Raw genomic sequence first — 27,930 nt, forward strand, 5'->3', positions numbered from 1 at the left:
CAGTGGTTGACGAATCCGACTAGGAACCATGAGGTTGCAGGTTTGGTCCCTGCCCTTGCTCAGTGGGTTAACGATCCGGCGTGGCCGTGAGCTGTGGTGTAGGTTGCAGACGCGGCTCGGATCCCGCGTCGCTGTGGCTCTGGCGTAGGCCGGTGGCTACGGCTCTGATTAGACCCCTAGCCTGGGAACCTCCATGTGCCGCGGGAGTGGCCCAAGAAATAGCAAAAAGACAAACAAACAAAAAACAAACAAAAAAACAACTTGTGACCAAAAAAAGGACACAATGAACTTCTTTGCAGAACAGATATTGATTCACAGACTTTGAAAAACTTAGGGTTTCCAAATGAGACAGGTTGGGGGGTGGGGGGATGCACTGAGGGTTTGGGATGGAAATGCTATAAAATTTGTTTGTGATGATTGTTGTATACCTATAAATGTAATAAAATTCACTGAATAATAAAAAAAATTATTGTGGCAGGATCTGGAAATGGGACTCTCTTCTTCAGTTTCAGTTGAATCCCCTGAGGTTTAGACAAAACAGGAGGCTACAAGAACCTCCATCTTCCAAAGAGGAGGTTCTGGGCCCTCGTGCAGGACTTTTAAAGGGGTTCTCAGACCAAATCTGCAGGGGCGTTCAAGGCCATCAAAGATCAAAGGTGACAGAGCGAAGAAGAATGTCTTGGTGTGAGGGGGTCGCTGCTCCTGCTGATCACCAGATGGAGGGCAGGGCTGGTACAGTGAGGGTGGGGCCGGGTGTGGCACCCGGAAGAGGGCCAGCGCGGAACTGGCTCAAGGGACAGGTTAACCTGCTGGCTCAGGCAGGTCAAACTGCCCTGAATCTTTTTTTTTCCACTGACAGGAGAAATTAAGGGGCTTGCAGAGGATTTCATCGAGGAGCAAGAAAAGAACTAGGTCATCCAGCAGGTCTGAAAGGGCAGCAGGGGATTATAGAAAAAGTCATCCTTGCCCACTTGCTATGCGTTCAGCCCATTTCAAGTACCAGCCACGCACCCAAGACTGTGACACTCTGCTCCAAAGCTCCTCCTGGCCCTTGAGGCTCATGAGCCCCTCTTACGCTCATCTCATCTCCTGCCTTACCCCTCCCTCTGGATCCTCCTCTGACAGGCTGGGCCACCCCCTACCTCTGGGCCTTTGCACATCCTGTCCCCTCTCTTCTCCCACCATTCCTTCTCCCCAGTTCCTCCTAAAATGGTTCACATCTTACACCCCCTCCTCCAGGAAGCCCTCCCAGGGGTCCCGTGGAAAGTGCATGCAACCCATCACAGCCCCTCCTGCCAGGCAGACATGCCGTTGACGGGCCTGTATCATTCACTTCTTTCAGGTGCGTCCCTGGCCCCTAGCACGGGGTGCTCTCAGTAAGAGCAGCAAGTGAATTCTTCAGACTGGCTGACCCACAGCACCAGCCTGGAGGGAGGGCCCAGCCCTGACCACACCTAGTACTTTCTGTCTTTCCAATCTTCCATTCCTCCAGCCAGACTTGTCATGAGGACCCCCTCCCCCCAAACCTGGCTGTCCCCAGCCTGCTGCCCCCACACCTCCGGAGACACTGCAGGGAATGGAAGGTGGGTCTTTGTGCTCCAGGTCCGTGAGGTCTGTGTAAACACAGAGACACACTCTTCCTCCCCCACGGGCACACTGTTACACGGCCTGGCAACGCTTTAGAGGCATCCCAGGCACGTAATGCTTGGCACACGGGCGGCCCTTGACCCCTGCCTGAGGTGAGGGACACTGCTCATTCCACAGGCTTGTCTGGGATGCGCGTGGAAGGCCTGGCAGCAGCCCACCCTCCCTCACAAACCCCTAAGCGGTCAAGCTGGTCCAAGGGAAGCGCCACTCCTGAGAAAGGCCCCGTCCAGAGGAACCTGGACTTTGGAAAGAAGACCCAGCTCCACCAAAGCGGTAACATCTAATCCGACTGCTGAAGACATAACTTCAGCCATGATAAGACCGGATCTATAAACAATACGAAATGCAAATCAAAGCTCTGGGAACAAGAAAGAGAGCTGGACAAAACGTGAGACTTTTAAATTCCTCTCCTACATTTTGATATCTGTTTCAGAGACAGGGAAAGATGTTGTTCGGGTCCCTTTTGCCTCTCCTACTGTTTCCTGGCCTGCCCCCACCATCCACAAATAAACACACACCGGTAGGACGTACAAGCTAACTCGTGAAAAATCAAGCATTTCTGGAGGGATTTTCTGGCCTAAAGAGCCCCAGGGGGATTCTCAGGTGGCTGGCGTGCTCTTGGGGACAGGCACCCTCTAGGCATGTCTGACGCCCCAGCCCAGGTGGCCCTTCCACGCAGAGCCCTTGGCTGCCCTTCCTGCTGTCCCTCCCCAGAGGAGGCCTCTGAGGGACAGATCGGAGCCCGCAAGGGCCTCGAATTCAGGATGAGAATGGCACACTGACCTCCCAACTTTCTAGGCCCTAACTGAAAGCCATCAATTTCCAATTCCCCAAGAGCCCCAGTAACTATAACCCAGTACCAAATAATACGTGGTCTTGGAATCTAAGCCTGATTTTTTTTTTCTGGGGTTGGGGGGATCACTCTTCCTTCCCTAATGAAGTTTCACTGAGGCTGACAGTCAAACTCTGCATTCCATGAGCACCAACCGGTGATGGCTGGCTGTGGAGCTCCAAGTGCACGGCGGGGCTGCCGTGGGGACAAGCCAGTGGCTTTTGTGGTTTCTCCCCAGTTACACATTGAGATGCCAAAAGGGAGGAAGGCTTGGAGACGCCGTCTAGAGACTGGAACATGTGCACGATGAATCATTCTGATGATTGTTTGGCTAATCTGCTGAAATACTCCACGTGGGCGCACTCACCAAGGAGTCAAGAACTGACCTGGTTTGTATAATTGTGACCCGGAGCCAGTGAGCAGAGTGGGCGCACACACTGGTCCTGACGGCTGCTGCCTGGGTGTGAGGGCTGACCACGCAGCATTCGCCAGCTGTGTGATCTCATTGCTTTACCTCCCTGAGCCTTGGTTTCCGCGGCTGTGATAGTACCGACCTTATGGGGCAGCGCAAGGTTTGCACAGCCAGGCCGAGTAAAGCATTTAGAGCAGAGCCTAACGCTATTCAGTATAGGTCAGCCCTGCCCTTGGTCACGTTACTGCTGTTTTACCAATACCACAATCTCACCTGCTTCAGCCCACACTGTGCTCTCCCTCCGAGCTATCTTAGTATTCCTGTTTTGTACAATGCAGCTCTTAGCACTCATTTCTATGGGTTTTCTGTCTGTCTGTCTGTCTTTTTTTCTTTCTTTCTTTTTTTTTTTTTTTTTTTGTCTTTTTAGGGCTGTCCCCTTGGCATGTGGCGCTTCCCAGGCTTGGGGTCAAATCCGAGCTGTAGCTGCCAGTCTACATCACAGCTCACGGCAACGATGGATCCTTTACCCACGGAGTGAGGCCAGGGACCGAACCCACATCCTCATGGATACTGGCTGGGTTCGTCAATCCCTGAGCCACGACTGGAACTCCTCTACGGGTTTTCTAATGCTCCCTCCATCGTGTTCTGGCTCCCTTCCTACACAGTTCCCTGCTCATTACGCATGTTCAACACCATCCAATAATTAACGGGGTCACAAGCCTTTGTCTCCCTATTTTGATCCTGAGCAGATTTTCCCCAAACTTGACACAACTCAGTGGAATGTTATACCGAGCATCACACAACAAGCCTACCACAAGCCAAATCTCTGTTCTGCTGAGGCTTTGTCTCCGAGGCACAAAGCGAGTGCTGACCTGGCTGGTGGCCACGGCAGTGGCCAGGGCGCTGCCACCCGTGGCCGGTGCTGACGCGCTGGGGCGTGTGCATCCCCAGACCTGTTAAAAAGCATGACGTGGTCTGAATCTTACCTTGGAGAGATGGGCCCACACAGGGCAACACAGCAATTTGTAAAGATATTTCCGTAGCTGTAGGGGTTGTAATTTTCTTTACCTCTTTTATTCGACCAAGATCCTTTAATCTGAAAGAAAAGAACAGTCCATGACACCGTCTCCCTGCCAGCAATGCCACAGGTTAGGTGAATCGGCCCATGAGAAGCCCGAAAAGAATGCCAGGATCTCCACTCATTTCTTCAGCAGGAGAAACTGGGAAACTGGCTTTGACCCCAAACCTGGAAATATCCCCAAAGAGCCAGTCAGACTGGAGAGAAATAACATTCTCTGGGCAGAATAATCTCGTATTTCTACGGCATGGTACTTAAAAGGCCAGCCCACACAAACCAGTGGAGATTTTTTTCATATCACACCCGGCGTGTCAGGTAGTAATGAAATGAAAGGGGTAACGTGTCTCCCCTAATTTGCCCATTTATAGCCTGAATTCTGCCTCCTTTGTTCATGTTGCCAAAATAATTCCACTGGATAGTTCTGATGTTTGTAGGTACTGAATGCAAATAACTGCCTTCATATTCTCTTCAGGCATACATCTCATCAAGACTGATTTTCTCAAGCCTTTAAGGCATCCTAATTCCAAGACATTTAATTCATGTACGGACAGAATCTTGTCAGAATCTAAATATTCTGAGCAAAAAGGACCAGGTACATGCAGAAGTTTTTCCTCACATTAGGTTCCCTGGTTTTATACCTCCTCTCCATCTGCATTAAATACAGGCAGATAAGCCTGGATAAAAAGTCAAACTTTGTGGGAGTTCCCATTGTGGCTCAGTGGTTATGGACCCAACTAGTATCCATGAGGATGCAATTTCAATTCCTGGCCTTGCTTGGTGGGTTCAGGATCTTGTGTTGCTGTGAGCTGTGGTGTAGATCGCAGACACAGCTCGGATCCTGAGTTGCTGTGGCTGTGGGTAGGCTGGCAGCTGCAGCTCCAATTCAACCCCTGGCCTGGCAAACTCCATATGCCACAGGTGCATTTTTTATTAAGAAAATAAAAAGAAAAAAAAAAGTTAAACTTTGGGTCAGGCAATCGCTTCCCAAAATGATCTGAGAGGCCAGCCTGCATGGTCTCTCTTCAGTGGGGTGAACAGGAATAGGATCCCTCCTCAGACCTCACAACTGGGGGTCACTCAGTTGATCTTAGCATCTAAGTGACGTGGTCAGAGAGCAGGACAATTTGGAGACTGGAGATAGAGCAAGTGGAGATTGATGTCAGAAAATGCTTCCCCTGGAGTTCTTGTCATGGCTCAGTGGCTAACGAACCCAACTAGTAACCATGAGGTTACAGGTTCTATCCCTGGCCTTGCTCAGTGGGCTAAGGATCCAGCGTTGCCATGCACTGTGGTGTAGATCGCAGATGTGGCTCGGATCCTGTGTTGCTGTGGCGTTGGCCAGCAGCTGTACCTCCGATTCAAACCCTAGCCTGGGAACCTCCATATGCTGCAAGTGCAGCCCTAAAAAGGCAAAAGCCAAAAAAAAAAAAAAAAAAAAAAAAAAAAAGTGAGAGAGAGAGAGAAAAAGAAAATGCTTCCCCTGCAGGCTCTTTGCTCTGGGAACTTAAGTCTGAAATGGGAGCGCAGAGACCTGGGCCCCTCACCTCTTCTTTATTCCCCACAAGAGAATGGGCCTGCACCCCAACCTGCCAGGAACTTACGTCTTCATTCGTGGTCTGGTTGGAGCTGATCAGGTACGTGTGGAAACCCGAGAGCCCCACGATGGACCAGACGGAGAAGAAGCAGACCACAGCCTCCAGCACGGTACCTGGAGTCAAGGAGGTGAACCAGCAGGACAGTGACGCTCTTAAGGCCCCACAGGAGCTGGATGACTGCGATCTGGACAGGAACCACCCTCAGGGTACCCAGGCCCTTGTGTCTACCTAGGCTGGCACTGGTGTTCTCCCAGCCAGGGAGACCCTCCAGGGCAGCACAAACCACATCCTCCTTCACAGCACAGCATTTATGCTCAGTAAGTGATCAGTATGCTCCCTGAACATGCCTTGCTTCCCTTCCATGGCTGATGGTTCTGTGACTGTCCTCCCCAGGGGCCAGACCTTTGCCCCTCCCCCGTGACTCACTGTGCAGCCAAAGACAGTGGCAACAAAACCAGGAAGCACACTGGCCGGTGTTGGCAGCAGCCCAGGCCTTTGGTGAATGGACTGGATATCAAATTTCACTTCAGTCACAGACTCCCACTTTGGTTTCTGAAGGCTGGGGCCTGTAGAACTACCTTTCTCTCCCAACCTGATTGGAGGCTGTTGACAGTCACTTATAGGACTGACTACGGACGGCTACAGCCTGGGAAGGGCTTGTCTTCCTGGCTCTCTCTGTCCTTGGATGGCCCTGGCTGCCTGCCCCTGTTGTGGATGGGCTTCTGACCTGGCCAGGGCATTTCTCACCATGGCATCAGGATGAGTGGTATTTTTCCTTAGGGGACCTTTTCCCAGCCCCTCAGCCAAGCCTGACACATAGGCTGTCCTCAGCCATTTGACACGCAGCTGGGAGATGTGGAAGCACATTGAGTGATGGGCAGTCTCGAGTTCCACAAGGTGTGCTGTAACCAAAGGAGGAAAAGCCTGGCATTCTTCGTCAGATGAGCTAAATCAGCCAGAAGAGTGGCAATTTGAAAAGACGAGAGAATTTTTCTATCCCACAAATATTTATAAAATTCTATTTACAAGATACAGATGTTCCCAGGAAAAAAATATTCATCATAGGTCTGGGAGTTTAAATATACATCGTGCATCCACCGCCAATAAATTACAGGCCAGAGAAAGTAAATACTCATGCTTTCCTAAGGCTTCCAAGGATGGAGGCTGTAGATCACACCATAATACATCACCATTGATTTTTTTTTTTCAGGACTGAATATAATTCATCTTTAGAGAAGAGAAATGAATACACCATCCAGGGCAGCGCCATCACCCGCCACGTCATGATTAACAAATGCCACTATCCAGCACGAGGGCTGCACACAGAAGAGCAGGCATGAACTGACACCTGCCTGTTGACTGACTTCCAACATCAGGATAACCCACTGGGTCTGCTCTTGGCAAAGTGGGAAAATGCTTTACTTTTCTAAGGCTTAAGCTTCTTGAAATGGCAAGGTCTCAGAAAAGCCCCACCCTGAAATTAAGAGGACATCTCAGAGAGAAGATGCCCCTCAGCCAGTTGGCCAAGGTGAACACAGTGCAGAGCAGTGGGATCTCACGGATCCAACAGGTGGCGCCCCTGGGGAACCCAGCTGGTCCTGGGGAGGAAGGAGGTGAACGGGATGGAGGAGAGGAAAGTAAGGCAGATTCTGGGAAAGTGGATAAGTACGGGGGGGGGGGGGGGGATCTGCCCCCGGGGGGGGGGTGGGGATGCAGAGAAGCAGACCCCTCCCTAGGCTGCTACCCTTCCGACCCCAGCAACCCTGTCATCTCGCCCAGGGCTACCTGTAGCTACGGCGGGAGGCCTCGCTGCACATGGGGACACAGGGATGGTGGTCCAGGTGGTAAAGACGGTCTCGCTCTCAACCGCCTCTTGACAGGTCAGGGCTCACAGATGCCCCCTTCCCCGCCGTGTCTCCCCACCCAAGTGAGCACAGAGCGGTCAGGAGCCCCTTGGGGGAGTCCTGCCCCACAGTGGCCTGAAAGCAGAAGTGAAGTGGCTTGAAGTAGAGGGTGGGTGGAGAGGAAGCAGTGTAAAGACACATTGGGAGAACTGAGTTGTGTAAAGGGAGGTGACACTGGCAGGGACACTGCAGGAGCTGGAAGGAAAAGACAAGTGGCAGAAAGATCAAAGAGGAGGGGACAAATGGAATGAAGACACGGGGAGAAAAGAGAGAGTAGAGAATGAACCAAAAGACTTACTGACTGAATACGTCATGAAGAGCCCAACTCCGGGCTCGGAAATACTTAGGTGTCACCGATAGTTAGAATGAGGGTCATGTCAAAACATACGTGTGAACCATATGAAAATGGGCATGTGCAACGGAGGAGGGCCATGGCCTTGAAACCGGCCACGGCTCAGTTTCCGGCCGCCGCCCCCCTTGCAATGCCACTTCCATGATTACCTCCAGGAGGAGGCAATGTTGTCGGGGCATGTGGCAACCCCCCCCCGCCAAATATGCAGTGTTCTATATTAATATCTCATGTGCTTTGGAAACATTTTATAAATAGCAGAATGCAGTTTCACTGTAGCTCACAGCTGTGTCAAAATGACACGAATTCAAGGTAGGATGCAAGATGCAGCCCACCCTCCCTCTCCCCCGCACAGCTGACACCGCGCCCACAGGCCGGCTGACGGAAGAATCACCACCAGTCACAACGTGGCTACGCATCAGGTCCTGTTCCACAGGCTTCACATGAGTTAACTCACTTTATCCTCAGAGTAACCCGGTGAGAAGTGTGACTCCCCACTTAACCTACAGGGAACCCGAGGCAGGAAGCCGACAGGTAACTGGCTTAGGAAATAGCAGACAAAAAAAAAAAAAAAAAAAAAAAAAAAAAAAAAAAAAAAGGGAAATAGCAGAGCAAGGACTTGAACCTTGGGAGTGGGGCTCTGTCCGTGGGCCAGAAACGCCTTCCCTAACTCTTGCTGGGGGACCGGGGGCTCTAGGCTGACCTCAGCCTCTGCTGGGGGAGATCAGGACCCTCCCTGTCGGGGATTCTTGAACCTTCGGCATCTCGGGGAGACCATGTTCCCCAAATTCATTCAGACAGAGGTATGAAGATCTGAACAGCACATCTTCTCACTGACCCGAGAGCTCGATGTTGATGGCTTCTATGCCATAATGAGATTAAGAAACAGAAATTTCTTTTTAATGTATCAAAACCCATTTACTGATTTTTAAGAGGCGTGAGTGGAAACAAGCCAATTCCAGTAGAAGCCAATTTAATAAGCAGCTGGACATTGACTGCATCAGAGATGGGCTCCAACGTACCGCAATTGCCACTGCTAGCCTCCATCCATCTCTCTGCAGCCCCTGATAAGATGGTGAGCCCCCTCTGTGGCCAGGATGGCTTTAAATTCCCGCAGCCTCTAGCTCAAAATGCTGCAACTGAAGCACTCACTGGATGACAATGGGATTGAAAAATGCTGACGGGTGGGCACCCCTCCCTCGGGATTCCAGCAACCCCAGGAATGCCTGCTCTGGGCCTCCACGCACCCGCCCTGCCCTCAGGTCAGGAGAAGGTGGCATACGTGCCCTGCCCAGAGGGAACAGGGGTCATTTGTCCATCAGAAGGTAAGAAGGCAGATGGCCTCACACAGACATGGAGCTCCTGGGGGCAGAACAGTGGGGGTACCTCAGTATTTGAGTATTTGGAGAATCATAAAAGAGGAGAGGCCTTTTTTTTTCCCCCCGCCCAGAGGCATGTGGAGTTCCTGGGTCAGGAATTAGATCTGAGCCAGAGTTGTGACCTGCGCTGCAGTTAAGATGTCCCCATTTATGCTAATCCCTTCATTTTAGAAACAGGTTAACGCCCAGGGTAGTCAAGCCACTTGAAAAAACTCACACAGGAGTTCCTGGCAGAACAGAACTAGAACTTGGTCCCCAGACTTCGAGGAGAGAAAGAACCCTTCCCAAGGCCCAGAGCCAGAAAGTGTCACATGACAGGCCCGAGGCTGGAGCCTCAGAGCTCAGGACATCAAGGCTGAGACTGCCTGTCACATCAACCCTCATTCATCAGTCCCACGGCCTTAGAGCCACCCCTGGGTGAAGAGCCTGTCTCTGTTAATATGTCATGGCCCATGTCTCTACATTCCAGCAATCAGGCTAGTTAGCAACACTATTTTGTGCCAAGTGCCAAATCCAATAATGATTTATTTTTAAAAGTCTGTATTTCATGTGGGTGTCCTCACTGACCCAAATCCCCAGATTCCAGAACTGCCAGGAATGCTGAAGTCCAAGGCTCTGCCTTGGGACCTTCTGCCTGTGTCTGAGGCCCGCACTGCACAAGGCGGGGCCTTTCTCTGTGGGCAACAGCCATGCACCCCTGGGTCCTCATGCATCTTATTCTGCTTCAGGTCTCTGTCTGGGGTTCTGATGTTTAAAATCTAAGAAACCAGGGAGTTCCTGCTGTGGCTCAGCAGAAGCGAACCCAACTAGCATCCATGAGGATGTAGGTTCAGTCCCTGCCCTTGCCCAGTGGGTTAAGCATCTGGCATTGCTGTGAGCTGTGGTGTAGGTCACAGACGTGGCTCAGGTCCAGTGTTGCTGTGGCTGTGGTGTAGGCTGGCAGCAACAGCTCCAGTTTGACCCCTAGCCTGGGAACTTCCATATGCCACAGGTGCAGTCCTAAAAAGAAAAACAAAGAAAGAAAGAAAGAGAAAGAAAAAGAAACTGATGTTGTTAATAATTGTTTCTTTTTTTCCCCCTAAAAATTACAGTGAAACAGGCCCTGCTCACTTAGAGGAAGAGTTGTGATGGACGGCAGATACAGGCCGTAGACCCCTTTGTTCTCTAGAGTGAGTGTCTACAGCAGCATTTAACGCTTTCAGATATTTAGTTCAGGAACTTGTCAGCATATTCTCCTCATCAGTTAGATGATCCCATAATCCTTAGACAGAGATAAGAGGCTACGGCTTGTACCCCCGTTACCTGAGGGCCCACCACTGCGTCTGGGGTGGGGGCTGCTGCCTTTCTGAGGCTTCACGCAACAGACCCTTTGGCAATGGAAGCTCCTGGGATCCTACAGACTGGATGGCAGTACCACCACCTTTCAGCCTCTCCGATCCCTTCTCCTAGATGTGTGAATACCAGGCCACAGAGGAGTGTAGTTGCCCCAAATTCATCTCTGAAGTCATGGTAAGGCCGATCAAAATTCCAAATGCAAATTTTATCATGGAATTCAGCAAACTGACTCTAAATCTCCTTGGGAGAGAAAATGCACAAGAATAGCTCAGAAATTCTGAAAAATAACATCATGGGGGTTGGAGTGGGAGAAGACTTTTCTAGTAACAAAACAAGGTGGGAACACTCTAAACAGGCTTGTGAGCATGTGGGATAAAGAAGGCATTTCAAATTCGTGGTAAGAGAATTAGTGGTCCTCGAAGTGTGGCCCGTGGACCCTTAAGATCCCAAGATCCTTTCAGGGCATCCTCCAGGTCAAAACAATTTTCATAAACATTATCTCCAGTTTCCCTCTCATTCTACGGTGTGGTGGCTTCTGCTGGAGGCTGCGTGATATAAAATGATGTCCTTGCGCCTCTTATGCTGACAGAATAAGGGGGTGTGCATTCCCGTGTTTTAAAAATTTCTCAGTTTTAATTTCAAACATGATATGTATTTAATTTCAAACATGAAGAGAAGCTTGCTGGGGTCCTCAGTAACCTTTAAGAGTATAAAAGGGTCTTAAAACCAAAAAGTTTGAGAACTGCTAGAAGAGAAGTGGTATTGGGACACTTCACTAAACATTTGGGAAAATGAAGTTAGAACTTCAGCTCAGACCTCACACAAAAAATTATGTTACAGATAAATCACAGGGCCAAGCTTGAGAAACACAATATAAAGGTAGTACTGGAAAATAAAAGAAATATTTGCATCATTTTGGAGTGAGGCTGTAAAACACAAAACCTAAGATTTGTAGATTGAATTTTTTTTTAGTAAATTATACTTTTTTTTTGTATAAGAAAGCAAAGTTAAAGGGCAAGTGCCAGGTTAGGAGAAAAATATTGGGAAAAAAGATATTTATAAGATTATTATTGAGACTATATAAAGAGCATGTTAACAGGAAATGAACAAGCAACCCAACTGAAAAATGGACAAAGAGTCTGTGGGTGAAGGTGGGGAGAAACGGAGCCTGAATTGGTACAAATTTTTAGGGAGAGGTTTGGCACATTCACCAATATTTAAACTATGCTTAGCTTTCAACTCAGTGATTCCACAGCTAGTTGTCAATTGTAGAGAAATACTAATGCTTGTGCACAAAGGGATCCATACAAGAAAGTCCACTACCTCACTTTTTGAGCAGTAAGAAAAAAAAAGAAATCTAAATATCCATCAGTGGAAGACTACACAATGGTTTGTCTATACTCTGGAATTCTATAAAATAGTTGAAAAAAGAATGATGTAAATCTATGTGTTGACATGGAAACATCTTCAGGAAATCTTTAAAAATCAACTGCAGAACAACTCAAAGAGTGGGACCCCCCAAAATGAGTGTTGGTCTATGTGTATCCATCACACATGTATGTGTTCACACTTGGAGAAGAGCATCTGGAAAGACCCCACCACCACGACAAGGACTCCTAGAGAATGATGGAGAGTCATCAGTAGCACTTCCCTTTTCACCCTGACGTTTCTGACTGCTTGAGATTTGTTACATGAGACTAAGTTCTTGCATTACTTGGAGTAATTTAAAAACACAAAAATCTCCTATTCGGTGGGTTGCCTTTTAGATTTTGTTCGTTTGTTTCCTTTGCTGTGCAAAAGTGTTTAAGTTTAATCAGGTCCCATTTGTTTATTTTTATTTTCATGACTCTAGAAGGTGGATCCAAAAAGATGTTGCTGCGATTTATGTCAAAGAGTGCTCTGTCTATGTTTTCCTCTAGGAGCTTTATAGTTTCTGACCTTCCATTTAGGTCTTTAATCCATTTTGAGTTTATTTTTGGGTACAGCATTAGAGAATGTTCTAATTTCATTCTTTTACATGTAGCTGTCCAGTTTTCCCAGCACCACTTATTGAAGAGACTGTCTTTTTTCCATTGTACATTCTTGCCTCTTTTGTCAAAGATAACTGTAAATGGGTGCAACCACTACAGAGAACAGGATGGAAGTTTCTTAAAAACTAGATACAGAACTACTGTATGATCCAGCAATCCCACTCCTGGGCACCTATCCAGAGAAAACCGTAATTCAAAAAGATACATGCATCCCAGTGTTCACAGCAGCACTATGTACAAGAGTCAAGGCATGGAAGCCACCTAAATGTCCACAGAAGGATGGATAAAGATGGGGTACAGGTGTACAACAGAGTGCTACCAGCCATAAGAAGGAATGAAATAACACCATTTGCAGCACCATGGATGGACCTAGAGATAATCATACTAAGTGAAGTAAGCCAGTCAGAGACAAATGTCACGTGATACCACATATATGTGGAACCTAAAAAAGGGTACAGATAAACTTATTTACAAAACAGCAACAGACTCACAAATTTTGAAAACAAATGTATGGGTACCAAAGGGTGGCGGGGTGGTGGTGGGGGTGGATGGACTGGGGTTTGGGAATGGCAAAGGCACACTTTGATATATGGATGAATGACCCATGGGCACCCGCTGGATAGCACAGGGCAACCCACTCAGTGTTCTGTGATAAGCTACATGGGAGTGGACCTGTGTACCAACACAACTGAATCACTGTGCTGCACGGCAGAAATTAACACAATGTGGCAAATCAACTACACTTCAATAAAATAAAAATTAAAAAATAAAAAGCGAAAGCCTGCTCTCTCACTTCGTGATCTCACGAGGCATAATGCACGCTTCTTCCTCACGGAACTCCCTCGGTCAGCCTGATCAGGGGCAGAGGGAAAGAGTCTCAACTCCCTGGGGCGGGGGCAGGTGCTAGTTCTGCTGGGCTTACCTTGGGGTCACTTAACCTCTCAGCACAGGCACCTCTGTAAGAGACCTCAGGCACCTGTCCTACCTGTTTCCCGGGGCCCCTCTGAGGATCCACAGACATCAGGACGGATGGGCCCTGAAACAGGTTAGTGAAGGCCTGTGCTGCCTTCGTGAATTTTCCAATCAGGCCCAGGGTGAATCTGTTCTGACGACACCCAGGCCAACTCCAAGCCTTCTACCAAATTCCACGGAAACAGAATGATGCCCATCAGGCCGCAGGTGCCTTTCACACAGTACTTGAAATGAGCGCGAACTGCGGACAAAAAGCCTTTCTGTCAAAAGTCTGCACACATGTAGAATCATTCGCTGTTCGATGTGCCAACCACTGAACGCTACCATTTCGAGAGAACTGAACAATAAGCAATGATTAAAAATGAGCGTCATCCTTTGAATTGGATGTTAATGCCATTACACTGAAGTGACTGTTGGTCAGCAGGCGTCTCCCCTCCCCCTGCCGGCCCTGCTCCCCTGGGGCTGTACCTCCAGGGACCCCAGAAGTCTGGAGGGGCTCCTGGCACACAGCCTCCCTGACCCTGAGTGACTGGTAACACTTCCCACATGGCTGTGACAGTTCACTTCAGGCTGTTTCTTCCTGTTTCTGTATTTCATGCAGTAACTACAGAGGATCCCGAAGACAGTCGGGAGACAGGAGGTTCTGTACACCATCCCTGAGGCTCTGCTCGTAAATGTAGCTCAAACTGAGCTCATTTCTCCCCAAACCAGCGCTGTCTCTGTTTTCCGCCAGGCCCCTCTCCCTGTCACCCAGGGCTGAACCCCCAGAATTGGCTCAGACCCCATCCCCGCTTCCAGGTCCTGATCTGACTGTAAAGCTCCCAGCGGGTCTGTCCCCTTGTCACTGGTTTCAGTTTCAGGGGCCTTTCCTTTGCAAATGTTTCCTCACTACCTCACTCCACTGTCTTCCTCGCTTCAAGATGAGAATTTATTTTAAATTTTTAATGAAAAAATTTTTAGGGCTGCACCCCTGGAATATGGAAGTTCCCAGGCTAGGAGTCAAACCGGACCTGCAGCTGCCAGCTTACACCACAGCCACAGCAACGCAGGCTCCGTAACCCACCGAGCGAGGCCAGGGATCAAACTTGTGCCCTCATGAATACTAGTTGGATTCGTTACTGCTGAGCCACAACGAGAACTCCCAAGGTGAGAAATTCTTACACCAGAACAAAAAGCAACTTGGTGACATCAGTCACCCGTCAAAAATCTTAGCTGCTTCCCAGCGTCCAGTAGAAGCAGCCACCTGCTCCTTCGCAGGTTCTCCGAGTTGTCAGCAGCCACCTTCCCAGGAGCGATGGGTCCTGACCTGTGCCCCCAATCAGGGCTCAGGTGTCACAGCCCCCTCGCCGTCCCCGCTATGTGTGAGCATCAGGATGCTGACACCCTTATGCCCAGGGACTCCGCCCTGCAAACCTTGCTGAGTGAGGGAGTGAACCACAGCCCCGCAGGCACCCACTCCCCGCTCCGTGCTGTTAGAACCCACCTTTCCAAGCCCCCCAAGCCTCCTGACTTCCCTGCAGGAGGTTTGGCCTCCTTTCGGAACCCACCCCCACCCCCAGTGCACAGTAGGCCATTTCTGTCACTTATGACTTCTTCTGCTTTGAAGAAGCCAGAGTCAAGTCCAGACCTTGTCATCCGCAGGTGTGTGCTGTGACGGCTACACCCCCACCCCACCCCTATCGCTGCTCTGGCCCCTTTGGTTGATGTGCTTTGAAGCTCAGGGCTGGTGGATTGTTCTAGACTACGTAACCCTGGCAGGTTTTGCACGAGGTGGGCTTTTAGTATGATGATTTTGAGGGAAGCAGATGCCGAGTGGACTCCCTCGCCGGACCTGCCTGGCCGTCCTTTAAGAGTCCCTTTCCGTCTCTTTCCCTGGGGAAGGCCGGGGGCTTCTGCCCACTGAACCCCAGGAGCCTGCAGCCCACTGCCTGTGCTTCTCTGAGGCAGAGATGAAAGTGAGGAAACGGCCATGGGTCGCGGGGAGCCAGCATAGGCAGCAGGGAGGAGAGGAGGGAGGATGGGCCAGGGGCTCTCAGGCTGGACGTGCTCCTGCCAAGGGGGACCCTGGCGGCCAGCGTCCCTCCCCTTCCTCCACCCCAGGGAGGCCCACGTGCCTGCCAGAGCCAGAGCCAACGGCCACATCCCTTCCCTGCCCCTTCCCCTCCTTCTTACCTGCTTCTCCTTCGGCCCCTCCCGGCCTTGCTGCGGCTGGAAGCAGACACCATCCCCTGGACCCCTGGCTGACTTCTTGAATGGGCTGGTGGACGCCCTTCTCCTAAAGCCCTGCTGGTTTCATGCGGGTCCGTAGAACCTAAAGCATACTTTTTCTTCTGGAATACGAGTGTGTGCTAAAGCACCAGAACGCAGCACTTCTTAACAAGCTCACTCAACAAGGGGAATCTTCTCCAAAGCACATATTTCAAACAGAAAACACCTGGTGGGAAATCCAAGCTTTAGGTCTTCACAGCACTGACCTGCGGAGGGGTGACAGAGGCAGGCATAAAAAATTCCTTGTGCTTGGTAATTAAAAAGCCCAGCACCTCACTTTAGTGTAGAGCTATGTCTGACATTCCGGAAATTCTTCACCACTTTCAAAAAGAATGAAGAGCCACGTTGGGGGCTTTGCCAGGCTGCTCCTGTCACCTCCCCGTTCCTCCCTCACACATGGGCAGTTTGCCTCACGTTCTTCCAGCGCCTGGCTCTTGGTTCTGCTTTTCTCCAGGAGGGAAATGGAGGGGTTTTATCAGAGGGTCTGGATGTTGGCTGGGGATACACTGGCTTGAGCTGTAGGTCGCCTTTCCTAGACAGGAGCCCAGCATGACAGAGGAATGGGAGGTGCCACAGAGCCAAGTGGGACCCAGTCATCATCAGGCGCAAAGTTAGAGAACAACCTGTCGACTGTGAAGCATCGGCTAGTTCAACCAAGCTTCACGGGCGTTCTGATGACGTGTTCAACCTGAACGCACGGCAGGAGGTGTACGTGTACACACATAACACAGGTGTGCGTGTACATATTCCTCTATACGTGCACACACGATAATACACACGTGTGTGCATCTATGTACATACACAAGACGTCTATGTCTAACACACGTACACGCATACATATATGTAGATGTGTATTCTTCCACATGGGCACACACACGTGTGTGTGTGTGTGTGTGTGTGTGTGTGTATATTTGCAGCCCATCCATTTTTGTCTCCCACCCTCTCCTAGATTAACAGAAAGGAAAGGGAGGGAAGACAGCTGCCTCAGAAGTGACTGGATTCTAGTGAGCTTCCCGGAGGGGTTTAGGGAGAAACCCTCTCAGAGCCCCTGTGCTCGAGTGCCAGATTCCTGGGGCATCTCCCCGCTGAAGGCCCACCGCGCAGACAATGGCCTCCCCAGAGATGCCCTAATCCCTGGCAGCTGTGAATACGCCATCCCCATGGCAAAAGGGAATTTGTAGACTGAAGGCCATGGACTTGGGGAGATTTTCCCGGACGATCCCCAGGGGCCACTTTAGAGAAGCAGAGAGCCTTTCTGGCTGCGGTCAGAGGCGTGAGCGGGAGGGACAGGAGAGACCCAGCGTGTGAGAGGAAGCTGATCCCTGCTGCTGGCCTTGACGAGGAAGGGAGCCAGGAGTCCGGGACCCGAGCAAGGAAGGGGCCCTCGGTCTCTACTCCAGGCGTCTGGTCAACCACCCGAATGAGCCGAAGCGGATTCTCCCCTGAGACTTCAGAGAAGAATCCAGGTTGGGGACACCTTGGCTTCAGCTCTGGACCCAGAGCAGAAATCAGCCGAGTCTACAGACGTCTGACCGACAGACCTGGGGGATAAAACATTTAAGTTGCTTGAAGCCTCTACATGTGTAGCTATTTGTTACAGCAGCAACAGGAAGCTAATAGAGCCTGCATGTGCCAGAGCAGTGCCAGGAAAGGCCCTGGCTGGGAAGTGCCAGGGTGCCCAGCAGCGGGGTCTGGAGGCTGTCAGGGGCCTGAATTTACCTCTACCGGAGAATGATTTTTCAAAGAAAATAACCTCAAATTTGCTCAGAACCAAACAAAAGCGTTTCTCTCCTTCCTCCCCTTCCACACCAACAGCTCCTCCGGCAAGGTCGGCGCGCCACCCAAACAGCCCGTCATGCCTTCTCGGGGCAGCATTCGTCTCCTCCGTGGGGAACACAGTGCTCTTGATTACACAGACTGAGCACAGCCCGAGCACGGGAACGGGCAGACGTGTGCGTTCTAGAAGAATGTCCTGGTGGAGCCTGCCCATCCCATGTACTGCCACAAAAAGAAGCCTCTTTGAAATCACTCCCTCCATGCACGAAAGCAACGCTTTGGCACTGAGTGTTCTCACTCGTGTTCCATTTAATTGATTTTGTCAGCCTAGTATGGCCAAGTTTTAGACTATTCTTGGTCAAAAAATTGAGACATGAAAGAGTTAAAAGAAAAGGACCCAAGACCTCATCATTAATTATGGTAGAGGAGGAACAAAAAGACTTTCACCCAAGACCAGGACTTGACACCTGTCCTACCTGTGACCCCTCTGGGATTATATTCGAGCTGAGAGGTTGGGAGCAGACACTGGGAGACCTGGCAGCCACAAAGCCAACCACACCCAGCTCCTCTCTGCTGGAGGGAGAGCCCAGTGCCCAGAGGTGACAAAGGTGATGTGTTGAGCAGCAGAACAGACAGCTGAGATGCCCCAGGCCTCAGGTCAGCCCTGCTCCTCCCTCCCAGCTGAGGGAGTCTTGTCACTGACGCTGGCCACTGTCTGAGAGGCTGCACAGGTGTCCAGCACAGACACAGGGCTCAGGGGACAGAGGGGAGGGGGCTGAGGCTGCCACACGCCTGAGGCTTCAGAAAGCATTCCAGCCGTCAGCCCAGACCTCATTCCAGCTCTGAGTTGCATTCGTAAAACTTAATAAGACCAGGATGTTTTGATGATGGAACTGTTTTCCTGAAAGACTGGGACAAAAAGACAAGAAAAGACAAGGTCACATATGCCAAAGTAACATGACCTGAAAGCCGAAGGACACAGAGGTGATGCTGGTGGAGGGTGGTCACCCTGGCAGGGTCGGGGAGCGAAACGGAGGGTGGCACTGCCCACGAGATCGGCTTTTAAGCAGCCATCGATGTCTTCTGGCCAACTTCTAGCTATAACCCTCCCTTCTCAGACCATTAAGAGAAGATAGAACATACCTGTGAAATGTATTCTCCAAGACTTTTTTATACATCTTCATATGTCCCTGTCCTCTTTTTAAGGTTAGCAGCTGGCGACAGAATCTATATTTGCAACCCACATTTCGTGCTGCCCATAAACACAGAGGTGCCACGAAGGAGACATGTTACATTAGGTGAATATATATCTATAGATATATAAACCATGTACTTTTAGGTCTGGCCAAATACTAACACACACACACACACACACACGCCAGCTTCCAGGGACATGGGTGGCTGGTTTATTTTTACAGCTAAATGATATGCACGATATATATACCTTAGCCGACTTTATTCTTTAAGAATTCTCTACCACAAGGTGAAGGCTACTCCTGGGAGTAACAGGGAGGTCAAGTCCACCCTAGCTGTTGTATGATGAAGAAAGAGAGCTAGGTTCCAGGTGGTGCCAGGTGTTGGGTCTGGCTGTCCAACTCTATACCAATTAGTGTCACATCTAGGGGGACAGGGGAGGGAGTGACAACTCATTCAAGCACTTAATGGGTAAACATTTTTCTTCTAAGAAGTTCAAAGTACTATGGCCCATATATACTGTTTGGGGGGATGGGACTAGTCCTAATGACTCGAGACTGACCATTTAGCCCATTCAGGGCTCCGCGAAGGTGTTCCGTTCCTAGAACTAAGCGCAGGGTCATCCACGCTGCCCACAGGAATGCCCAACCGCGTCCCCAGACAGAACCCACACGGAGTCAGAGGATCCCCATCTGGTGACTGCACTGAGAAGGGACCCGCCTGCTGGTCAAAGTGAAGTCAGCTGGAACGCAGCCTGACTTCTCCAACCAGCCTGAGTTCATGCACATCGGCGTGGGTTTTCTGGGCGGGGGAAGAATTCACACTCAGCTGTCTAGCTAAAGAGCACCTCGATTTAAGCAAGGCTCAATGAGTCACTGGAGGTGAAGCCTTCAGAGGCTGTTACTCATGCGAGTGAACATCAGGGAATTCTCTGGATGCTTTACAGAAGGCCAAGGGACGCGATTTATGTGGAGAGCCAAGCACAGATGAAGAGGTAACTGAGGGGAGGCCAGCCCGAGCCCCAGCGCGCCAGCACTGTCAACAACACCGGAAAGGATATCTTGCAGGACTGTCCTTGAGGGCGTTTAGGAATCCCGCTTGCTGTGAACCTGCGGGAAGGAAACCCAAATTTAGTGTTTACACGTCCACCTGCAGCAAACGGCCTGAAAGCTCTCTCATCTACATGAAAACAAGAGATGTCTACCGATCAATTAAATAATTACGTTTTGTTGTGCTTACAGCCCCCAGTATCCCGATCAGAGACCGAGATCCCACTGAAGTTATTCAACAAGGAAATGGCAGATTCATAAGTAGATCCAACATCCGCAGGGTATTTATTCACTGAGAGCAGAGGGGTGTCTGCAGCCTTTCCCAAATGGTTCTGATTACGCCTCTGCTTTCCTCATTTTGATAGGAAAACAAAACCCGGTGTGCCGTTTTTCTCTTAGGAAACCCTGTTTTCCTAAAAGTTTGTTAACTCCTGACCCTGGGCGTCCTATAAACCAGGCCACGTACATGTGAAAGACACCCTTCTCTGCACCCAGGGTAAACAGACTCGTAAAGCTGAAGTTTATTACTGACTCTTTCGGGTTGGAGACATTTTACTCTGCTCTAACTGTTCAGGAAAACATTTCTTCGGGGCCTGAGTAAAGACATATCTGACGAGAAGCAATTCTTACTTTATGTATCGCCATTATGCCTTTTAAAAGAGAAGCCCATTTGGGAGGAGCTATGGGTGCTCTCATCTTGGGGTGGCAGGGCTGGGTCCACGTGTTCTGGGGACATAATCTGGCCCTTGGTGGCAGTGAGATGGGAGGGGCATGGGGGGGGAATGGGTGCCATGGGACCAGTTCCAGAGCATGTGCGAGCGACGTCTGCTTGGCGAGGCGCAATGTGGGCTTGGGGGGTGGGGGCCTGGCTCCCTCTGTGTACCTGGAAGCCAGGTCTGCTCTGGGGAGGCCGAGGGTGGGACGGCTCCAGCTCTTCCTCAAGCTTCCCTCTCCTCTGCGGCCCCTCCCCCTCCTCTCTGCACCCACTGGCCACCACGCAGCTTGGGGATGTGCCATGCGCCAGGGTGCCAACCCGTGGGAGAACTACAGGAAAGCTTAAGGTGCCCCTTCCCTGCTGCGAGGCCAGGAGAGCAGGGCCTGCAGGTGGACACCCTGCGGAGCCCAGAGCAAACACAATCTGGAGGCAAAAGAAGGGATGGGAAGCAATGCTTTGTCCTTTCCCTACTGAACCCAATGGTGCCACCTTCCCAAACGCTCCTTTCTCGGGAGGAAATCCAGAGGCCACCTTCCCAGAGATCTCTGTGAAAACAGGACTCCTCCCCAGCTGCCCTGCCCTGTCCCGTCCTGTGTCTCCTCTCAGAGCCCACGTCCCTGCTGGGAGAACTCAGGGGACAGCCTCCCGGCTGCTCTCAAACAGCCCTCTGCCTTTGCCAAGGCTTCCAGAACCTCAAGGGATCGCAGAGTCAGGCAAGACCTCTGTCCTTCCTGAAGGCATGTGGGGCCTCGGGTGGGGCTGTCCTGTGGGGGCTGTCGGGGGTGCAGGACCAGGGAGAGGAAAACCTCCAAAATAGTTGGGGAACTTGCAGGGAGATAAATTCTGAACGCTTTTTTGTATCGGCAGAAACCACAGGAAACTCTATTTTGCTGAAACCAGGGTGAGTAAAACTTTAGAGGAAATGACAGCGAAGTGTCCATCACAATGCAACTATGGCCAGCTTCACCGTGTGTGTGTGTGTGTGTGTGTGCGCGCGCGCGCGCACGCGTGCGAACGCGCCTAGAGTTTGCGTGTGGCTGAACACATAAAAACTGCTTGATGTCCAGAATGCAGGTAAGGGCATGGCCATAAACACAATGAGATTCTATACATTATACATATATGTATATATACATATGTCTGTATGTGTATGTACGTATATAAAGGCATTTTGAAGTTGTTCTAGATGATAGAAGATGTAATGTTTAAAGACTGTTCTGTGGTGTCATAACTAAGCTGGAGTATCGGCATACTTCTTTCTTCTCTCATTGTACAACTACTTCTATTGTCTATTAATATATAGATAGGATCCTAGTTACATTTTGGCCATTTTGAGATTCTCAAAATAGGACAGGTGCCTTGGAAGAGCCCCGGGGGCATCCTTGCCAGGCGGTGTGAACGAGGGGAAGGGGTCTCTAACCAACGTTCATCCTCTTCTTGCCATCCTACCAAGTTATGGCTCTCGAGCATGTATTATGAATTTGTGTCACATTCAGATGAAGGGATTTCAGTCAGAAAGAATGGGAACTAGGATCTAAGATGCTTATGCACATTTGGGAGAGTCCATTAATGTCCAAAATTGACCAATATTTACAGAGAACTAACGTGACCCTTTCATACCTCCCGCATCCCCAGCTCCCACATAACCCCCCCAACCCCGCTCCAGCAGGGGGGGTAGGATCTGCGGATCTAACTTCAGCCTTAGCAAACTGTGGTTTCAGCGCTACTGCAGGGAAGAAAGTGAGGCCTGCGTCCAGAAACCTTCCAGAGAGTGGCTCTGCACTTGCTAACAGGTGGTGGTACTTGAGGAGCCTGCAGGCAGGGCCGGTCTTTCACGTCACTAACGGCAGTGTAATGGAAGGTTACAGGCTCACAGTTACAGGTCAAAGCCAAACAGCTTTCTTCTCCTCACTCCCTATTATAGCAAAGGGAGGGGCCAAGAGACAGAAGAAATTCAACGTTATGACCTTTGGAAGGGGAATGACAAATGGCAATCGCTTTGACAAACATATATTGAAGTCATTCATATCCAAACTTCATTTTTAATAAAGTTGCTTCCTTCATATGCCCGGGGTAGTTTGCCAAGGTTCCAGCAGATAATTATAGCTTATCAAATGTCTATCTTTAATATCTATAGATTTGTGTATAAGAAAGCTCAATCTTTAGCCTCTTTTTTTTTTTTTTTCTTCTTTTTAGGGAGGAAAATCTGCTTAAGTGGATTTCACATTTTTTTAAAAAAAGCTCTGTTATTCGATAGATATCCTGACAGCACATCATCCTTCATGAAAATGTGGACATGTTTTTCCTGGAGAGTCCTTAGCAGAAGAGAAAATCAGGTCACAAGGCTGGAGCAAGGGTTGGGGTGCAGGGGGTGTGAGCTGAGAAATGAGAAGGGGCCGGGGCTGGACGGGAGGCGGGGGCAGGGAGAAGGGGAGAGAGAAGAAAGAGAGACCCGAAATGACGGAGAAACTAAAACAGAAAACTAAAGTCAGGCAAACGGTTACATACGTAATCTGGTCTCGCCAGCATACTTACGAAGAGTGACGTGGGTGATAACGAATGCAAATATAAAGACTGTCAGGAAAGACAGAGATAAAATAAACATATAAAAAAATCTGTAGTTTCTTTTCCCCACACAGTTGCCTACCCAGGGACAGTGGTGATCAAACCGTTCTGAAATGAGAGGCAGAAAAAAAAAAAAAAAGGAAATCAATTAATGAAACGTCTTCACTTGAGGGAGCCCCCCTCCACCCCCAATACGCTGATAATATAACAGAAGGATACACATTCACCACTCAGAGAAATGCCTAACAATAAGGCATTTCAAGAACATAATTATTCTTTCAAGAGAGCTTTGAAAAAACAAAAAGCATGCATTCTATTGTCATTACAATAGGAATGGACCGATTTCCCCCTTTTGTACAAGAAATCTCTTAGGTTCACAGAATAATCTTACTTCTGATGGTAATGGCTGGGCTGGACCGGGCTGGGGCTCAGCCTTTCAGGGGTGTGTGGTCCTGAGTGACCATCTCTCATGGGTAAGTGGCCACAGAGAGAGATCACTAGGGGCCTGGGAGAGGACAGAAGGACAATCCCTTGTTCTCCCATCTCAGTTACAGTTGTTTTCTAAGAAATGTCTTTGCTATTTCAATACTTAGTCATAGGACAACTGACATCATTTTTTAAAAGTGATCTATGATCTTCAAGTAACATAATACACCTGATCTTTTAACCCACAATTCTCAGCTTCCTTACCTGTAAAACAAAGATACCATATAGAGTCTTGTGGAATTAAAGGCTGTCTGGGAAAGCATTTAAAAAAAACCAGGATGCTGTGCTTTATAGTTTATCAAGAGATGTCATTTACATCAATACATTTGGCCTTGAAACCATCCTGTGAGGAAAACGCTGCTGCCCTATTTTACAGATGAGCAAACTTAGATGGGAGACTGCCTACAGGGGTTGTACAGCTCAGAAGCAGTGGAACTAGACTTGAGGACAGGTCTTTCTCAGGGCTGATCCCAGTGCACAAGCTGCCTGGAGCACTTCATCAATGACAGAGGGCTGGCTTTGGGCATTTTTAATTTATTTTTATTTTTTTATATTTTTAGGGCTGCATCCATGGCATATGGAAGTTCCCAGGCTAGGGGTCGAATCAGAGCTGCAGATGGTAGCCTACACCACAGCCACAGCAAAGCCAGATCCTTAACTCACGGTGCGGGCCAGGGATCAAACCTGCATTCTCATGGATACTAGTAGGGTTTGTTACCACTGAGCCACAACGGGAACCCCCTGGCTTTCAGCATTTTTATATTTTATTCCTTGTTACCTTGGGAATTTCACCTTGGGAATTTCTGTAACGCATTTGTGATTTGTTCTTCCCGTTGCAAGGAATGTCAAAGGGCTTCCTATTCAGCTGATCTATTCGAGAGGCCTATCTAGCCTGCCATTCCAACACACCCACTCCCATCAGACTGCCTGCCGCGGGATGAGGAGGAAAACGCTAGCCATTGGCCAAGTCTTCCACTTGGGCTCTTATCCAAGCTTAGCTTCTACCCAATTTTCATGTCTTATCTGTCTATCTGTGGGTTGAAAACGTACAGAGAGAGTTGTATGAGGTGGACTATGTAAATAAAATACTATAAAGTTATGCAAGGCAGTGCTTCATTTCTTTCTGGGCACCTATCATAAATCACTCATATTTTATGTCAGGTGCAAACTTATTTCCTGAAAAGGGCACGAGGACGCCTGGAGACAGTGGCAGAAGATTGCCCATTGTCCGCAAGTGATATCCACATGCGGCAGCCAGACTGAGCAGAGGTCACCCAAAGGGAAAGGTCAGAGCACACCAGCCTGGTGACAACCTGATGGCCTATAAGAGGCTGACATTCAAAGGAAAGCAACTCCTGCTGGGGTGTCCGTGTGAGTTCCATTTTAACATGGCCTGCCAACCCCACGCAGCTGGAAACGTTAATTCCCATATAAAAACCACTTCATTTCCCCAAGTCCCTGATTCATGGAGACTGTACAGTGGAGAGGTCCATACGGAACACGCAAAAAGAGAAGTCACAATCAGCCGAATTTTCCTAAGACTTGAGGCTGTCACTTGGAGAAACGGCTTTTCTTCTTGATGCCTGCCTATGGAAAATGAGGCTGGAAAGTGGGGGGCTGGCGGCACAGACGCACAGCTTAGGTTGGAACCTCTGGCACCAGCTGTGAGAGCTGGTCTCCAAATGGGGAGCCTCCTCACTAAAGTGAGGCTCCCCACCGCAGAGGAGACGTCAGGGCTCAGGAGGCAGAAGCCACACAGCGGACTCCCTCCCCTCCCCACGCCAAGAACCAAGGTCTTTTATGGCTCAGGGCAATCATTTCTATGGGGGTGGGTGGGAGCTGTATTTTTAGCTTAGAAAGTTTACTGTCAGCTGAACTGGGATTCTGTGCTCTCCCGAGGGAGGCAGAGCTGCTACGGGAAGAAAGCAATAGAAGGCGGGCACGAGACCCTTGGATGGGTGGGGGCTGCCTGGGGGCTTCTTGGGAAACCAGCGATGTCTCAGGAATGGGTGCAAATGCCTGGCTCTCTGGTGGCACTAAGCTGAAAGCTGCTGCCACTTATCTTATGGAAAAATTTTTCTCGGCTGACCAAAAATCCCACTGACAACGTGGGCTCACTGAGAACTGCTTCCACTCAACGGTTTTCATGCTTTTCTTTGTGATGGTTGAATAGGAAGTGGTACATGAGCCCGAGAGTTCGGTGGGCATTTCTGTGGACTAAAGGAGCTCAGAGCCCCTTATTCTCACGTACGCCTCCCAGTCTCCTTACATCCCCAACCAGCACCCTCCTCCTGCTTCCCTACTTGGGTACGGGGGTGGATCCGCTCCTGGGGGCTGTGCTGCCGTCTTCTCTTCCTGGGGGTGGGGGTGGAACTCCTTTACCCCCAACTTTAGACAGATGAAGTCAGAACAGCCATTGGCACCTTCACCCACCTTACCTAAAATCATCTTATTTGTTTTTGTCTGCCCACTCTACTCTAAGCCTTTAATAAATATTCATCAGAGGACTAAATAAACCCTCATACAACCACGAGGACATTTCAGGGTCACACTGTTCACACCTGGGGTCCGGCTCCACCTGCCTCTATCTAGACTCTCGCCCATGAACCGCCAGGTCGCCTGTGAGGAGCGTTTCCCTCGAGCCCAGCACCACATCAAGCGCCGGGACCACTGAGAAGGGACAGCATGGTGCCCCAAGGCTTCTAGGAGTCCCTCCTCTTGTTTGGCAAGGACACTATTTTCACCATCCAGAATATTCCTCAGACCTAGAGAATGAGCCTCTAAGAGAGGAAATCCGAATTTAGAAAGCCAGTCTGCTCTGTCGCGATGCTGGCTGCACATAGCACCCTTCCCGATGGGTCACAGCAGAAACGGGGCAGGGGTGCCCACCCTGCCCTCACTGGCTCCACTCAGGGGCCGCCTGGGGCCCTTCTCAACAGAGAACTGCTTCCAGGGAAGAAGAGAGGAGAGCGGGCACAAGCTGGCACACGGGGTGGCTCCCAGGGACCGAGTGGGGCAGTGACTGGCAGAGGAAGAACGCGAGAGGAGGGGCCCCAGCGCGCAGCACCGCTGCGCACAGCCGCACGTCTGCGAAGTTTCAACACCTCTCACGAGAGCGCAGCCTGCGTGCCTGCCCTGCGGAGAAACTGAACGGGTGTCCGAGATCCTCGGGGTGGGGTGAGGGGTGTGTGGTGGGAGGTTCTTTCAGAAACAGCTCGGGACTTGTTGTAAATCCCTTGACGCTGAGGTTGGATCCTGCTGGAGGGGAGTGGTCTCCACACTCAGCAGCTCTGGAGGGTTCCTTTCATTTATTTATTTATTTATTTATTTTTTGTCTTTTTGCCATTTCTTGGGCCGCTCCTGCGGCATATGGAGGTTCCCGGGCTAGGGGTCGAATCGGAGCTGTAGCTGCCAGCCTATGCCAGAGCCACAGCAACGCAGGATCCGAGCCGCGTCTGCGACCTACACCACAGCTCACGACAACGCCAGAACCTTGACCCACTGAGCAAGGGCAGGGATCGAACCCGCAACCTCATGGTTCCTAGTCGGATTCGTTAAGCACTGCGCCACGACGGGAACTCCTGGAGGGTTCCTTTCAAAAGAATGAGGAGCCCTTCCCTAAAGCAGGCTGCTGGGGGTGCGTGCTCCGCTGTGCTGCACGGGGGACAGAGCCTGGGGGGAAGCAAATGGAACGTGGGCGTGGGGTGCGGGTGGGGTGATAAACCTAGAAATTTCTGTAAAATGATGCGAGGTCCGAGTCCGCCAGCGGCGGCGCCCTGCGAACACCGTCGTTAGCACCTGCTGCCCTGGTGAGATTTGAGGATCTGTTTTCCTCTCCTTCCCCAGGTGAGGCGTTGAGGTGAGAAATCATTTCTGGTCACCGTCCCAGCCCTGGCATGCAGCATGCACTCGACAAACGTGCACGAGGCCGATAGAGAAATGCCCTCGCATCGCCTTTGGTAGGCTTCCGCGTGACCCCCGCTCCCGGTCCCCAGGTGGAGACACTGGAAAGTGCTCATGAGTTATGGTCCTATTTTGCTAACCCCAAACTCTAAATACTAATGAAAAGAGTAGTATTACTGGTGATTAAAGCTACCGTTCCCTGGGCGCCTGTTCCGTCATTACTTCATTTATCCTTGAGGAGAGCTCCATCGAATCAGGGCTATCCCCACACTTTTCAGAGGGGGCGCCACTGAGCCAGGTGAGGAACCCCAGGGCTGACCTGAGGCCTCTCCTCTGATTAAAGAAAGGCAGGTCTGAGTTCCAGGAGAGACTGAGTATGAGTAAGAAGCCTTCAAAGTAAGGAGGAGTGGAGATGCATGAAAACTGGACAGGGACAGAAAA

General features: G+C 50.2%; 1 protein-coding gene across 5 annotated transcripts in view; it reads right to left on the reverse strand.

Annotated features, from left to right (window-relative positions):
- ZDHHC14 (zinc finger DHHC-type palmitoyltransferase 14) overlaps positions 1-27,930 on the reverse strand; it is a 274,356-nt gene that overhangs the window by 23,080 nt on the left and 223,346 nt on the right. For 4 of the 5 annotated variants that reach the window (XM_021086474.2, XM_021086517.2, XM_021086478.2 and 1 more), the window contains exons 4-7: positions 23,071-23,208; positions 19,832-19,880; positions 5,571-5,673; positions 3,878-3,987 (exon numbers count right to left, since the gene is read on the reverse strand). In XM_021086474.2, the coding sequence (XP_020942133.1) occupies positions 3,878-3,987; positions 5,571-5,673; positions 19,832-19,880; positions 23,071-23,208 (400 nt within the window). The remainder of the gene's footprint in view (positions 1-3,877; positions 3,988-5,570; positions 5,674-19,831; positions 19,881-23,070; positions 23,209-27,930) is intronic. The other variant, XM_021086493.2, reaches the window with a different exon arrangement.

Source organism: Sus scrofa, chromosome 1 (genome assembly GCF_054392235.1).
Source record: "Sus scrofa isolate SSC_HxYL_T2T_F1_AM1 chromosome 1, Sscrofa_HxYL_maternal_Yorkshire_Landrace_v2.0, whole genome shotgun sequence".
Lineage (NCBI taxonomy): Eukaryota > Metazoa > Chordata > Mammalia > Artiodactyla > Suidae > Sus > Sus scrofa.